Raw genomic sequence first — 15,434 nt, 5'->3', positions numbered from 1 at the left:
ATCTATCTTGTGCTTGGAAAGGTGAGTTACGAAATTTTCCATTCAAAATCTTTAGTTATTGCTAACATCCACTGTCAAGTCTAATGTATTTCCTGTCGTTTGTCAATGGAGTTAGGGCTTTTAATGTTTATATGGTTTAGCGATAGCACTCTCACTACATACATACGTGTATGTTGTCGGCGATTAGCCTAGCAATGATCTTAATTGTGGTTGTCAGCCCAAAACCCTCTAAATATATATTAAATGCATCTTACCAGATATAAAATGACTACTACATAATCTGTGGTAATCGTTTGGAGCCCAGTTTTCTCGTCGAATTGCAGCAGCCCATCTCGCTCTCTTCTCTCCGGGTCTCTCGGAATCCGGTAGAACTTCCAAGTCTCTCCGTCTTCTCCGTCTATCTTCTCTGTTATTGCAACCGACCGCCACACACGCCTTCACCATTTTGATTATTAATGTTAACGAGCAGAAAAACACGTCGTAAATAGGAGGAATGTACGTAGCCGTAACAGGTAAACATGATGTGTTGACGGACAATTGGGCGGCACCAGTCAGGAGGAAGGAGTTGTGACGTCACGTGGGTAGGGTCTATACAAACAATGACAGAAGGGGGTAAATAAGTGCACCATCACATTTAATATTTTGTGCCCCCTGCCCCCATTGGCAGCAATAACTTCAACCAGACGCTTCCCGTAGCTGCAGATCAGTCTGGCACATCGATTAGGACTAATTTTGGCCCATTCTTCTCTACAAAACTGCTGGAGTTCAGTCAGATTCCTGGGATGTCTGGCATGAATCGCTGTCTTTAGGTCACGCCACAGCATCTCAATGGGGTTCAAGTCTGGACTTTGACTTGGCCACTCCAGAAAGTGTATTTTGTTCTTCTGAAACCGTTCTGAAGATTATTTACTTCTGTGTTTTGGATCATTGTCTTGTTGCAGCATCCATCCTCTTTTTATATTCAACTGCCTGACAGACAGCCTCAGGTTTTCCTGCAAAACTTCCTGATAAACTTTTGGATTCATTCTTTCATAAATGACTGCAAGTTGTCCAGGCTCTGAGATAGTAAAACAGCCCCAAATCACGATGCTCCCTCCACTATGGTTCACGGTGGGGATGTGGTGTTGATGTTGGTTAGCTATTCCATTTTTTTCTCCACACATGACGTTGTGTGTTAGTCCCCAAAAAATTCAACTTTGGTTTAATCAGTCCGCAAAATATTTTGCCAAAACATCTGTGGAGTGTGCAAGTGCCTTTTTGCGAACATTAAACGAGCAACAATGTCCTCCATGGAGTCCTCCCATGAACACCATTCTTGGCCATAGTTTTACATGTAGTTGATGTGTACACATAGATATTTGACTGTGCCAGTGATTTCTGTAAGTCTTTAGCAGACAACCTAGGGTTCTTTTTTACCTCTGTGAGTATTTTGCGCTGATCTCCTGGCGTCATCTTTGGTGGACGGCCACTCCTTGGGAGAGAAGCAACAGTGCCAAACTCTCTCCATTTGTAGAACACTTCTCTGACTGTCGATTCATGAACATCCAGACTTTTGAGATGGTTTTGTATCCTTTCCCAGCTTTATATACATCAACAACTGTCTTCAGACAGCTCTTTTGACCGAGCCATGATGCACATCAGACAATGCTCCTCATCAAGACAATTCTTACCAGGTGTGTTTATAGTGGGCAGGGCAGCTTTAAACCACTCATCAGTGATTGGGCACACACCTGACTTAAATTGTTTGATAAAAATAGGTTTCGATTGCTCTTTAAGTCTCCATAGGCATAAGCCTCACTTATTTTTCCCCTTCTGGTATTGTTTGCATGGTATCCTCATTAAACTATCAAAATCTATAAATGTTTGGGTGGTTTTATTAAAGCAGACAGTTTTTTTTTTTCCATCTGTGTGATTTTGACAAAGATCAGATCACATTTGATGGTGATTTTATGCACAAATGTGAGAAATTCCAAAAGGTTCAGATACTTTTTCATACTACTGTAGTTCAATGTATGGCAAACCAGCTTGTGCCATTGACGACAATAGACGTTCTGTTCATATGAATTGGGAGAGAGAGTGTTGAGTAGAGCTGGGAAAAATATCTGGCGATATATCGCAATCCTTTATGTCACGATCTGAGTATTGCTACTTTTTTTATGATTATCGATACTTTAGATACTTCTAATGTGCTGCGCCAACGCAACTAGAGATGTCCCGATCTGATCACTCTCTATCCTGCTGCTTTTCTTAGTCCACAGTGCGCTCGAGAATGCTTGTTAAAGTTAACAATTAGTGACAGCTATTGAGGCTTTGTTGTTGCCAGAGAAGCCTGGGAGCGCAATACTTGAAAGACGCCGCATCATTGCGTTTGTATAAACCTAACAAATTTTAAAAGGTAATATGTTGCCATAGTTGAAGTATCGCAATGCGTATCAAATCGCCACACAGGTATCGGGATCGGATCGTGACGAAAGCGGATCGTCCCAGACCTAGTGTTAAGTAGGTTTTCTTGTTTTTTCCTCAACAGACAGGAGGCATTGTTGGCTGCAATCAGTGAGAAGGATGCCAACATAGCCCTGCTGGAGTTGTCGTCCTCCAAGAAGAAAAAGACCCAGGATGAAGTGTCCTTGTTGAAGAGGGAGAAAGATCGATTGGTGCAACAGCTAAAGCAACAGGTGAGAGGAACAAATTTAATAACATGGATTATTATTAGAATTTTTATTTAACCTGTCCTTTTCAGCTGCTTAGACATTGAGAATGCAAATCTGAGTGTTCTTATGGTTTGAACAGTTTTAATGTGCCACATGGGAGTTTTATATAGTCCCATTGTGGTTGTTCATTTTGTTTTATTTATTTGGAGAAAGCAACAAACAGGGAGGGACAGAAAGAAGGGAAACAGAAGAGGAAAAGAACAAACAACAAAAAAATGTACATTATTAAACGCCTATGCTACCTAAGAACATAGTGGTGCTATCGTAATCTAATTGTATTTACCCGTTGACACCAGGGGGGCCTTGTAACCGGGGAGAAAGAGGAGGGAAGGTAAGTCAAAAAGAAAGATTGTTAGGCACGGTGGAGCTTACACATTCCCGGAAATGTGAGGTGGGGAACCCAGTATTATGAAAATCACTTGTAAGTGTTGATTTGCCTGGTATACCAGACTCACCACTGTTCCAGCGTTTGAGTCTGGCAACCATCCGGCGGATCAAATTCCGAGGGGCGGAGCAAGACACAGCAAACAGACAGTGGATTGGACCAATCAGCGACGGGCAGACATGACGTTGTTAAAGCGACAAGTAATTAGCGTGAGCGGAGAATGGAGAAGTTTATTAAACATGGCTAGCGCGAGCCATCTTGACTGTTGTCAGTGGCTTGTTTCGATGTGTTTTTGGTAATTTAAAACTGGTTTTACCGCGGATTGGAACTTATTCTCGGCTCTCCCGTTCACCATCTGTGTTGTTGTAGAGACGACTTTCGGCGCACAAGAGTGACGTTACTCGTTAAGAACACGTCACGCAAATAAACGAATCTGATTGGACGGTTGATTTTGTACCTTGCTCGACAGGCCGTTAATGGGCTGGGTCCCAGACTATTTCTCACAGTGTTTGAAAAATACACAGAGAATAGTTTGGCTGTGCCAGGCAAAGTGTTGATAGGTTGACATCCGACTCTATGCTACCCGGTTGCTAATCCTGGCGCCGACAATCTAATTTACCTGAATGTGCGTATTTGCACCTAGTCATGCATGAGCCCACTCCGATGTGTGATAGTCCGGCAGAAAAGTTGCACAGGGGCCGCCACGGGGGTCCTGGCACCGCCCCAGCCAACCGGAGTGGGAGCGAGCGCAGCACAGCCCTCCCCGCGCAGTTCCGGATAAATATGCCAAAAATGAATAAGACACTCCTCATCAACTTAGTTCAAATGTTTTCACAGAGCACACAAATTTCAGTCCTTTTTCACCCCTTTAAATAACCTGCTCAATGTGGAAGGTTGTCTGGCAGCTCAGTTCATATTAAAATATGAAATTTCTAGGGCTGTCAAAATTATCGCGTTAACGGGCGGTAATCAATTTTTAAAAAATTAATCACGTTAAAATATTTGACGCAATTAACGCACATGCCCCGCTCAAACAGATTAAAATGACAGCAGTGTCATGTCCACTTGTTACTTGTGTTTTTTGTCTCCCTCTGCTGGCGCTTTGGTGCGACTGATTTTATGCACCATGAGCATTGTGTAATTATTGACATCAACAATGGCGAGCTACTAGTTTATTTTTTGATTGAAAATTTTATGAATTATATTAAAACGAAAACATGAGGGGTTTTAATATAAAATTTCTATAACTTGTACTAACATTTATCTTTTAAGAACTACAAGTCTTTCTATCTGTGGATCGCTTTAACAGAATGTTAATGTTAATGCCATCTTGTTGATTTATTGTTATAATAAACAAATACTGTACTTATGACTGTATGTTGAATGTATATATCCGTCGTGTGCCTTATCTTTCCATTCCAACAATAATTTACAGAAAAATATGGCATATTTTATAGATGGTTTGAATTGCGATTAATTCCGATTAAATAATTTTAAAGCTGTGATTAGCGCGATTAAAAATCTGTTCGTTTGACAGCCCTAAAAATTTCAGACAGTTCAAGCAAGATTTGACCAAATTATATCACTAATTCCACTTGGGTTATGGATTTCCTGCTACATTTGGTATTGCAGTCGAAGGGTAATTTGTATACATGTACTATATTTGGTGTGTTGACCATGTTTTATACTGAAAAGAAATACAAAATTGAAATTGGAAACTGTTTAAATGGGGTGGACTTTTTTCGGTACAAAAAAAAGTAGCAGTGAATAATCGCGTTTCAGTGCTATTGAAGCAAATGTTATCAAATAAAATAATATTTTGAACTGTGTTTGTGTCTTTTTCTGGTCAAGACTCAGAACCGCATGAAGCTGATGGCAGACAATTATGAGGACGAACACCTGAAGACGGCCCCCGACCACTCAAACCACAAGCCCTCCCCAGACCAGGTAGAGTACTCAACCTCTGATAATGGCTAAATTGTTCTTTCTCCTTCACTCATAGCAAGAATAAACGCCCAGTGTATTTAAACTGTTGATGTATAAATGTTTGCGTGCTATTGAGGGCGCTAGACGTCCAACGATTGGACGTCTAGCGCCGTCAATGGCAGCCAATGAGTTGACTGCTCTTTTCTGATTACCTAAGATTAAATGTTGTGTGCCGATAATACACACTAACCAAATGTTCCTCTCTTACGCTGCGCCTGGCTTATATTATGGCCTAACAGGACGATGAGGAGGGTATTTGGGCATAGCCAACATTGTGCCCGCCCCCCTCTCTATCTCTCTCACTGTCTGCCATTTTGTTCGGAAGGGTGAGCGCGTCTAAACAAAAAACAAACACTGTCTTATCATTTGTCGTTTCAAAATTCCACCTTTTACTTCCTGTATTATTCCTCTTCATTTGTTGTTTTGGTGTTTATCCATCGGAGAATTTTCTTTCCCTCAGAGTTGGTGCTCATTGTTATGTTGGCTGGTCTCAATTGCTTTTTTGTTATTTACTTATGTCTGCATGCGCAAGCTGAGTATACAGAACATCATGGTTTTGCATGGTTTTCCTAAAATGACGCTTCTCACTATTTATGGTGTCAGAACACTAAACTTTTTGCATTAAAAGTAAATTGACTCGTTGACGAAACAAGTATTGACACTGATAGAAATCATATTTTCATTCGGTTATTCATGTTGTTGTTATTTTTTCACTTTTAAAAATCCTTCACAATTTTAGGGTCCTCTTTTGATTTCATTCTCACTGATCGCAGAGATTTCGGCTCGTATAAAAGCGGATGAGACAGTATAAATGAAGTCGGCACGGTACTTCCTTCTTACACTCACTTCAAAAAATAGAATAGTATGTTAATGTTAAGTTGAAAGTCAAAAGAAAATCCCATCAAAATAAAGTTGTACCTTGACTTCAGAGTTGTTTGTGTTACAAATTGTGGCTTGATTGATATTCTTATTTATGTATTGATTTTGATCTTTGCAGCTCACCAGAATTATTTGACGTACAGTGCCTTGCAAAAGTATTCGGCCCCCTTGAATCTTGCAACCTTTCGCCACATTTCAGGCTTCAAACATAAAGATATGAAATTTAATTTTTTTGTCAAGAATCAACAACAAATGGGACACAATCGTGAAGTGGAACAACATTTATTGGATAATTTAAACTTTTTTAACAAATAAAAAACTGAAAAGTGGGGCGTGCAATATTATTCGGCCCCTTTACTTTCAGTGCAGCAAACTCACTCCAGAAGTTCAGTGAGGATCTCGGAATGATCCAATGTTGTCCTAAATGACCGATGATGATAAATAGAATCCACCTGTGTGTAATCAAGTCTCCGTATAAATGCACCTGCTCTGTGATAGTCTCAGGGTTCTGTTTAAAGTGCAGAGAGCATTATGAAAACCAAGGAACACACCAGGCAGGTTCGAGATACTGTTGTGGAGAAGTTTAAAGCCGGATTTGGATACAAAAAGATTTCCCAAGCTTTAAACATCTCAAGGAGCACTGTGCAAGCCATCATATTGAAATGGAAGGAGCATCAGTCCACTGCAAATCTACCAAGACCCGGCCGTCCTTCCAAACTTTCTTCTCAAACAAGGAGAAAACTGATCAGAGATGCAGCCAAGAGGCCCATGATCACTCTGGATGAACTGCAGAGATGTACAGCTGAGGTGGGAGAGTCTGTCCATAGGACAACAATCAGTCGTACACTGCACAAATCTGGCCTTTATGGAAGAGTGGCAAGAAGAAAGCCATTTCTCAAAGATATCCATAAAAAGTCTCGTTTAAAGTTTGCCACAAGCCACCTGGGAGACACACCAAACATGTGTAAGAAGGTGCTCTGGTCAGATGAAACCAAAATTGAACTTTTTGGCCACAATGCAAAACGATATGTTTGGCGTAAAAGCAACACAGCTCATCACCCTGAACACACCATCCCCACTGTCAAACATGGTGGTGGCAGCATCATGGTTTGGGCCTGCTTTTCTTCAGCAGGGACAGGGAAGATGGTTAAAATTGACGGGAAGATGGATGCAGCCAAATATTCTGGAAGAAAACCTGTTGGTATCTGCACAAGACCTGAGACTGGGACGGAGATTTATCTTCCAACAGGACAATGATCCAAAACATGAAGCCAAATTTACAATGGAATGGTTAAAAAATAAACGTATCCAGATGTTAGAATGGCCAAGTCAAAGTCCAGACCTGAATCCAATCGAGAATCTGTGGAAAGAGCTGAAGACTGCTGTTCACAAACACTCTCCATCCAACCACACTGAGCTGGAGCTGTTTTGCAAGGAAGAATGGGCAAGAATGTCAGTCTCTCGATGTGCAAAACTGATAGAAACATACCCCAAGCGACTTGCAGCTGTAATTGGAGCAAAAGGTGGCGCTACAAAGTATTAACGCAAGGGGGCCGAATAATATTGCACGCCCCACTTTTCAGTTTTTTATTTGTTAAAAAAGTTTAAATTATCCAATAAATTTTGTTCCACTTCACGATTGTGTCCCACTTGTTGTTGATTCTTGACAAAAAATTAAAATTTTATATCTTTATGTTTGAAGCCTGAAATGTGGCGAAAGGTTGCAAGGTTCAAGGGGGCCAAATACTTTTGCAAGGCACTGTAGGCATAAGCTTCAGCTAGGCTGCCACGAGAGTGAAGCGAAAACAAATAAATGGCGTAGTTTTGTCACTGTAATACTTTCACATGCTACGCCAAACACAAAGATGCGAAATGAGAAGACTTGCAAGGTGCAACTTTGTATGTAGGCATTGTTTTATTATAAATGAGTGCATTTTCTTAATTAAAAAAACCCAGAATTCTAGGTACCCTTTGTTTTAAATATGTCTTATTTTCATATAAGTGTTCTGGCTCCATAAATTATCATAAATGAACAGGACGACACTCAGTTTGCAGCAATACAACATATTTCTCCTGTCTCCCTCTGGCCACAGATGATAGCCCCTGTTGTAGCTCTGTGCCAGAACCGCAGCAAGCTCAAGCTCTACATCGCCCACCTGACCGACCTATGCCACGACCGTGACCCGAGCATCCTCAGCCAACTCACCCCACCCGCCCACTACCACCGCAGCGACCCGGACGACTGGGAGGATGAGCTCCTGAAGATGACGGGGGAACAGGTAGAGGGAATATACATTACTTTAAATATAGGTTACTAACCAAATTAACATCATCATCACGGCCAATTGTGTCCTTATCATTCATATGCAATCAAACAGTGTGACAAGTCCCGCTGGTGTTTTCACAGCCATTTTGAAACCACAAAACCCAGGTCATTACAAATATGAATAAGAAAAAATTCATATTGCCTTGACTTCTTAAGGGGCTGTTATGCTTCTGCGTCAGGGCGATGCCGTCGATGGCGTACCATGCTTGGACCCTACGCCTGTTGCGCCTCCCAAAAATTCTGACTACGCGTCAGGTGACATGTTGCTATGTGATTGGCACGGACTGTGATTGGTCCACACACCTGGTGTAAAATTAAAGGTTCAGTTTGGCGAAGAAGGCCGTCCAATATTTCCCCGCTGACATCCAAAAATATTGGAAAGTGCATCTCTATGTCCATGCCCTTCAGTGGGTGAACAAGTGTGGCAAATTTACCCGTTCTCTGCCTCGACCGGTTCAGTGGTCAGATAGACCACATCCGCAAACATTTTCTGCATCTCCTGCATTTCAACATTTAGAATAAAATCAATTCTGTTTCGATTTCGAAGAGCTCCAGCTTGAGAAACAGCTGCTCTGTCTCTGACATTAAAGAAACCAAGGAGTGCTATGTGAAGCCCCGCGAAAGCCTGCGAAACCACACAAAGATAAGGGTACACCCCTCTAGTGACTGGGCGGCGCACTACAGCGCAATTCGTCACTTCTTCATAGAGCTTCAAATACTTATTGACGGCGTAGGGTCGACACAGAACATAAACCATGTAATATCTTGCAGCTCAGAGTCCTCATAAAAAACCCAATTATGCTAGATTAGCTCGGAGCTACCGACTTTCACTGGTAGACTTAGCGTAGCTGCTTTGTCGTAGCAAACTAGATGTTCTAGATGTTCTCCTGTAATGGCACTAAGCATCAGGCGCAGCCTTTTTCGGTGATAAAATCTGCGTACGCAATGCTTAATGAATCTGGCTAGCATAGCACTTTGTGACTATCCTTAAATTTGTTTTATCTGTCAACCCACACATGGTTATCCTGAATTATTCTTATTTAGTACTATCATAGACGTCTCACATAGGTAGCCATGAGAATGCTACATCTAGACAACAAAGCTAAAGGTATGTTGAACAATACACTCAGTGAGAGTGTTGTTACAATCAGAGTATTTTTGGATCATGAAACACTTGCGCTAGGGGTTCTAGATTCTGAATGTACCAAAAACCGCAGCGCCACTGTGAGGCTGAGCAAAATGATTTAAATGTATGCTAAATAGGAGTGGGAACCTCTTGGTAGCTCACGATATGATACGATTTGCGATACAAAGCTCACGATAACGATGATCTGACGATATGGCGATACAACGATTATCGATATATTGGTCAGGAAATCATTCAATGATATTCTACAAATGAAGAATAAACAGAAAAACAAGCTTCTGCTGTGAATTGGAATGAGTTTATCACTAGTAGACGTCCAATCCATTTGAACTGGGAGGGTGGCAGTGAATGAATATTTGTTCATTCGCTGCCATCCTTCCCACATCAAACGGATTGAATGGTTATGGCCGTCAGTGGCAGCCAATGCCAGGTCATGAGTTATTTTTGGGCCATTTAAGGTCATTTACCTGTTGATTTTCAGTTACTTCCTGTTGATTTTGGGATATTTTATGGGTCACTTCCTGTTTATTTTGAGTTACATAACAGGAAGTGACCTGGGAATCACCCAAAGTAATAGGCAGTTACTCAAACTCAACAGGAAATGACCTGTAAATGCCCAGAAAATCAGACAGAATGACTGTTAATGCTCTGGTTTCGAATGGACGAACGTTTCTAGTCTAAATGGATTGGGCGTTGAGCACCGTCAGCGTCAATGCAATCTTAGAGTTAACTGAGACACTACTATAGTGGAAGATTTTGTTAGCAACTTGTTGGTTCCTTTTTATTTATTTTTTTTAGACATTGGTACTTTTTTAAAACGATATCTCGATTCTTGGCAGGAGCATATCGATAACCTTTGGGGATACAAAGTATCACGATATATCACCATTTCGATATTTTGTCACACTCCTAATGCTAAATGCTATAAGAAAGCATGAAACACTGTGATTAAAGCTGTCGGGATCCAAGCGAGAGAGAATAGTAGCATCTTATTGTCGGAATCATACGATATGTTACTGACCCTCTTCCTTCCATTCTCCAGTTGGAGAAAGAGCTGGAACTTTGTGAGAAGGAGAGCGGCGAGTTGCAGGAGTACGCCAACTGTGTCCTGCAACAGATTGCTGACTGCTGCCCTGACATCTTAGAGCAGGTCGTCAACGCCCTGGAGGAGTCATGCTGACCCACCGGGGCAGCCCAGGTTTTGTCCTTGCGCTCTGTGGCGGCACCACTGGAGTAAAAATCTTTTGGGGGTGCTTTCCTGCCCTATTTTGATATTTAGTTAATTTTTCACCACCAAACCAAAAATGTGTTAGGTCACTAGTTAAGAGAACAGCACAATTGTCCATATAAGATTTGCACTTACACACTTGTACTTATGATACAGTGGAACTTCTAAGGTAAAACAATTAAATGAATTAAAATGTAAAAACGATTAGAAACATACTATTACCAAATGAATTATAAAATACTCAAATTTATTTTTCTTGTTTTCTGAAAACTCAAATAACACTGAGACAACTATGCTATTAGGCTAGTGAAATACAGTAGAAGACAACGTCCACGTGTTCATCAAAAAGTTTTTTTTCCCCTAAAATGTGTATTTTGCATTATTACAAGCCGCTGTAACATCGCAGATTTAACAATTGAAAGGAAAAAATAAATTATGATTACATTAAAATGCATTTGAACTCTTTATATAGCAAGTGACTTTTTGGAGGGCATTTAAAGATCAACAATAATTACCCCTTAAAGACCACATTTTGGGTCAGATTTGCCTACAAAATGTCATTGTCCACATGGGTATGTCCCAACTTCAAATTATAATTCAATAAATCATTATTTTATATAGGTATTCATGGATAAATATAATTATAATTTAATACAATGTCTTAAAAAAATATAACATAATGATAATATCAACTAGAGGAGCAGACTTCCACCTAAGCAGACAAATTCAAAGCAGCAATTTTGTGACCTTTGAACCTTTCTGTTATCATACCACCTACCCTGGAAATTTGAGTTAAAGCAACACTAGGTAACTTATAAACCTTTATAAAAATATTTTCTTTACATTTGTGATAATATGTTGACTGACAACTAGTTGAATGACACCTCTTTTATATCTTGAGGGGGTCTTTATCGCTTTCACCGGCACTAATTAACTTTGAGGAGGGTGGCAGGAACCCTGAAACACACAAAAAAACTACAAATGTGCTGACTGATTTAAGTTATATGTCACTTCCCCATTTCCCGATTCATTATAAAGACTGAAGTCGACGCTTTCGCGCGAATTCTGCAAAGATGGCAGAGCAACAAAAGAAACAAAAAGTTTTGTCTGAAGAGGGGAAAAAGCCCGTCTTTAACTCGTTCACGTGGCGAGTTCAGGTAGGGTGGAGGGGTGTAGCCACACGGGTTGCTAACCATCATATGCTATTGTTTAGCCACAACTTGATTCATTCCCTTATTACTATTCATCCTTCACACAGCAACTGGAAACAGAAATGTTGTTTAATCCATCTGCAGGCGGCTGGGTAATTGATTTTTGATTAATTGATGATTTAATGATAATTTGCGGGAGTGCGCTGATCCGCATTGGAAACGCAGCGCTGGTCTTAATGGGACCTCATCAGTCTTCCTTAAGGCAAAACACTACCGCTTTTGTCCACCGGTGTCGCTAAAATCGACCAGAACTGAAAAGTTACCAAGTGCTGCTTTAAATAGGCTATTCTTTTATTAAGTCATAGCAAAATTCTTCTTCTGACCTCTGAACTCATCACCTCAAAGTTTAACCATATCCTGCAAGTTTGGTAATAGTTCAAGAATGGATAAAAGGGTTATCTCTACTGCAGACATATAGAAAAAAAAACACATTCCTTAAGTTTCACCTACTGGCGAAGATAATAAAAAACAGAAATATACTCTGGTCATTGCAGTGCTTATCACTCTCAAGTTCATTTTTTCTAATTTCATTGTGCTTTATAAAGGTTTAAACAAAAAAGTCCCAATAAATTACCTCTTTAGATGTTCCACTGTATTTGGATACACTTGAGCACAAAATCTAGACGTTTACTGCAGGTGATCCTCACAAGCACACTTCTGTTACATGCCTCAATCTTTTTTGATGAAACAAAGGGCTTCATTGGTTGTTCACTCGGGACAGGAAAGCACTCGGGTTTGAGGTTGCCGGGAGACCGCGGGAGTCCGAATTCCCTCCTTAGTGGACTGCAAGCTGCTGGTGGGAAAATAGTTTCATCTGAGAGCTGCGGATCTTCGGGATTAGACGTGTTGAGGCTTGTCTGGCTCAGGCGCAAAAAGAGGGGTCTTGAAGCCTTGTAAATGAGTCATACTATGCTTTTTTTGGTCACTATTTAAATGGTGTTTGACTCACTCACTGCCATTGACGACTGCAGACGTGAATGGTAGCCAAGGATTTAAACTCCTTAGTCGAGGTAGTATTGTATTTCGATACAAAATGTTTAAAAAAACAAAGAAAAAGAAGGACATTCTCATATTATGTCCCCTTTAATGTAAGTATTGAGAGACAGAGAGAGGGGCAAATTAAGCATTTTTTTGACTGTGCTATTCTATCAATGGTTTTGTGCGAAAGCGTATTGCTGCCACACGATAAAAAAGTCTATCACATTTATACATGAGTTATCACGTTTTTACATGATGGTATCATGTAAAAACTTGACAATTATCATTTAAAAACATAAAAGTTATGTAAAAATGTAATGGTTATCATGTAAAAACATGAAATGCATGCACTTTAAATTCCATCTGAGTGTACACATACTTATTCTAACACCATGCACGATGCTTAGTAAACTAAAATCTTGCCATGTCTCAACCCAAGAATAAAATAAAACTTAATCAAATTGTTCAAATTGTTAGCCAGTCTGCAGACAGATTCATCTTTCAAAGTTTCAAAGTGATAAATGTTCACATTTTATATAATTATCACAATTTTTTTTGTGAGTTTTATTTTTTACATAACATTTTTGCATAACGTTTTAACATGAGGTATCACGTTATTACATGATCATTACCACATTATTACATGATAATTATCGCGTTACATAATAATTATTAAATTAACACATTATCACATTAATACATGATAATGACATTAATACTTGATAATCATCACTTTACCACGTGATGATTTTCATGTTTTTACCTAATTATCATGTGTTTTACATACCGGTAATTGTTATCACGTGTTTACATGATGATAATATGCGAAAACTTAATACTGGACTTTTTTTTGGTTGTTTGTTTTGGCGTGGCAACGATACGCTTCCGTACTTTTGCACATGGCGTCTACTTGTTATGAGGTATGCAATGTTTCTTTGGAGAACGTTCTAGTGGCCTTGGAGCATGCAAGGGGTGGGGGAATCAGTAGCGGACCTAGCCTGGGATGTGTGTTCCTCTTTAATGGTGCTAACTCGGCATGATGTAAGAATTTGTCCCAGTGCTGTGGAGGACCAGGAATCTCAAAATTGAATGAAGATGTATTTACATTTACTTATTTCAGAATTTATTTAAAAAATTCAATTCAGTAATCAACTTTGTATTCATTTAAACTTTTTTTGGTGTAATTTTCATTTTTTCATTTTTTAAAAACATTTTTTAATTTCATTTTTTAAATGTTATTCTTGTTCCACAGATCCAATTATTTCATGCTGCACAAGGTAGAATACCCCAATTAAAAAAAAAAAATTAAGTACATTAATGTCAAATAAGTAATGAAATAAATAAAAATTGAAATTAATAAATGAAAAAAACTAAAACAAAAGAGGCTTCCGCACCCCTGCCACCCTTGTGTGTATCAGTGGTGTGGAATGTGAATGAATTATTATTATTATTTTTTTAAAGGTGTTTTTATTCACAGATCAAATTATTTCATGCTGCGCGAGCTAACAAGAGTGCGAAATTGAAATGAGTGAAAATAAATAATGTTGAAATGAAAAAATTATGACTTAAATGAAAATGTAAATAAACAAATAAAAGTTTAAACAAATGAATATAAATTGAATAACATAAATAAAAATGAATTGGTTCAGCTCCAGCACGAATAAATGTTAAAATCATTAAAAAAAAAAAAGAAATAAATAAAAATAACAAAAAATAAAATACAATACATAAAAATAAATTAAAAAAATTAAAAAATAATACAAATTTAAATATTTCAAAATATCAAAATGAATAAATGTTAAACTATATGTAATAAAAAAGGAAATAAATCAATAAATACAAATGGCGGAAAACAGGTGACTTCATCTCTGAGACCCCCAATTTGGCTAAATTTAAAAATTGTCCTATATGCATGTGTGATACATGATTGCAAAGCTTAAAATCTCTATTTATTTATTTATTTATTTTACTAAATATTAGACATCAATAAATGATTCTAAGCTAAAAGTGATAGACATTTTGAATAATAATTATTCTTTTCATGGCTGGGCTGAAACAAAAGCGGTTGTGCGGTGTCTGTAAACGGGGGTCTCCAGGGTAAAATGGACAAGTTAAAAATAGTTTGGGGGCTTATTGCGCCATGAATCTGCTATGGCAGCATATAGACATATTGTTCTATCATACACAACAGTTCTTTTGGCTTAAAATACAGCAGTTTATTTTAAAGAGGGGTGCAACAGCAGAAACTGCTTTTTCAGCCTTGTCTGTGTTTACCGCCATATATAAAAATTAAATAGGATAGACTGCAGGACCCCCACAGCCCTTGTGAGGATAAGCGATGAATATTAAAATGTTGTATAAAAATGGAATAGAAATATTAGTGCTGCAACGATTAATTGATTAACTCGAGTATTCGATTAGAAAAAAATATTTGAATTAAATTTTGTTGCCTCGAGTATTCGTTTAATTAAAGTGGCGTTGTAATGGTTTATTTTGAAAGTGTTTGCATTTTGTTTTATTGATTAGGGTGGATACACTTCCCTCTGGTCTGCCTCTATTCACATGGCTGAATCCAGCTGCTCC

At 38.9% G+C, this 15,434-nt stretch overlaps 1 protein-coding gene across 3 annotated transcripts in view; it reads left to right on the top strand.

Annotated features, from left to right (window-relative positions):
- LOC130916182 (ELKS/Rab6-interacting/CAST family member 1-like) overlaps positions 1-12,943 on the top strand; it is a 46,984-nt gene extending 34,041 nt beyond the window's left edge. For 2 of the 3 annotated variants that reach the window (XM_057836689.1, XM_057836688.1), the window contains 4 exons: positions 2,528-2,675; positions 4,948-5,043; positions 8,055-8,240; positions 10,477-12,943. In XM_057836689.1, coding sequence (XP_057692672.1) covers positions 2,528-2,675; positions 4,948-5,043; positions 8,055-8,240; positions 10,477-10,614 — 568 coding nt within the window. In that variant the 3' untranslated portion in view covers positions 10,615-12,943. Of the gene's footprint in view, positions 1-2,527; positions 2,676-4,947; positions 5,044-5,321; positions 5,409-8,054; positions 8,241-10,476 lie in introns of those variants that run through there. The other variant, XR_009063238.1, reaches the window with a different exon arrangement.
- Positions 12,944-15,434: the final 2,491 nt, after the last annotated feature.

This window comes from Corythoichthys intestinalis, chromosome 5 (genome assembly GCF_030265065.1).
Source record: "Corythoichthys intestinalis isolate RoL2023-P3 chromosome 5, ASM3026506v1, whole genome shotgun sequence".
Lineage (NCBI taxonomy): Eukaryota > Metazoa > Chordata > Actinopteri > Syngnathiformes > Syngnathidae > Corythoichthys > Corythoichthys intestinalis.
Note: the sequence above shows the minus strand (reverse complement) of the source record. Positions and strands in the feature narration are given on the sequence as shown.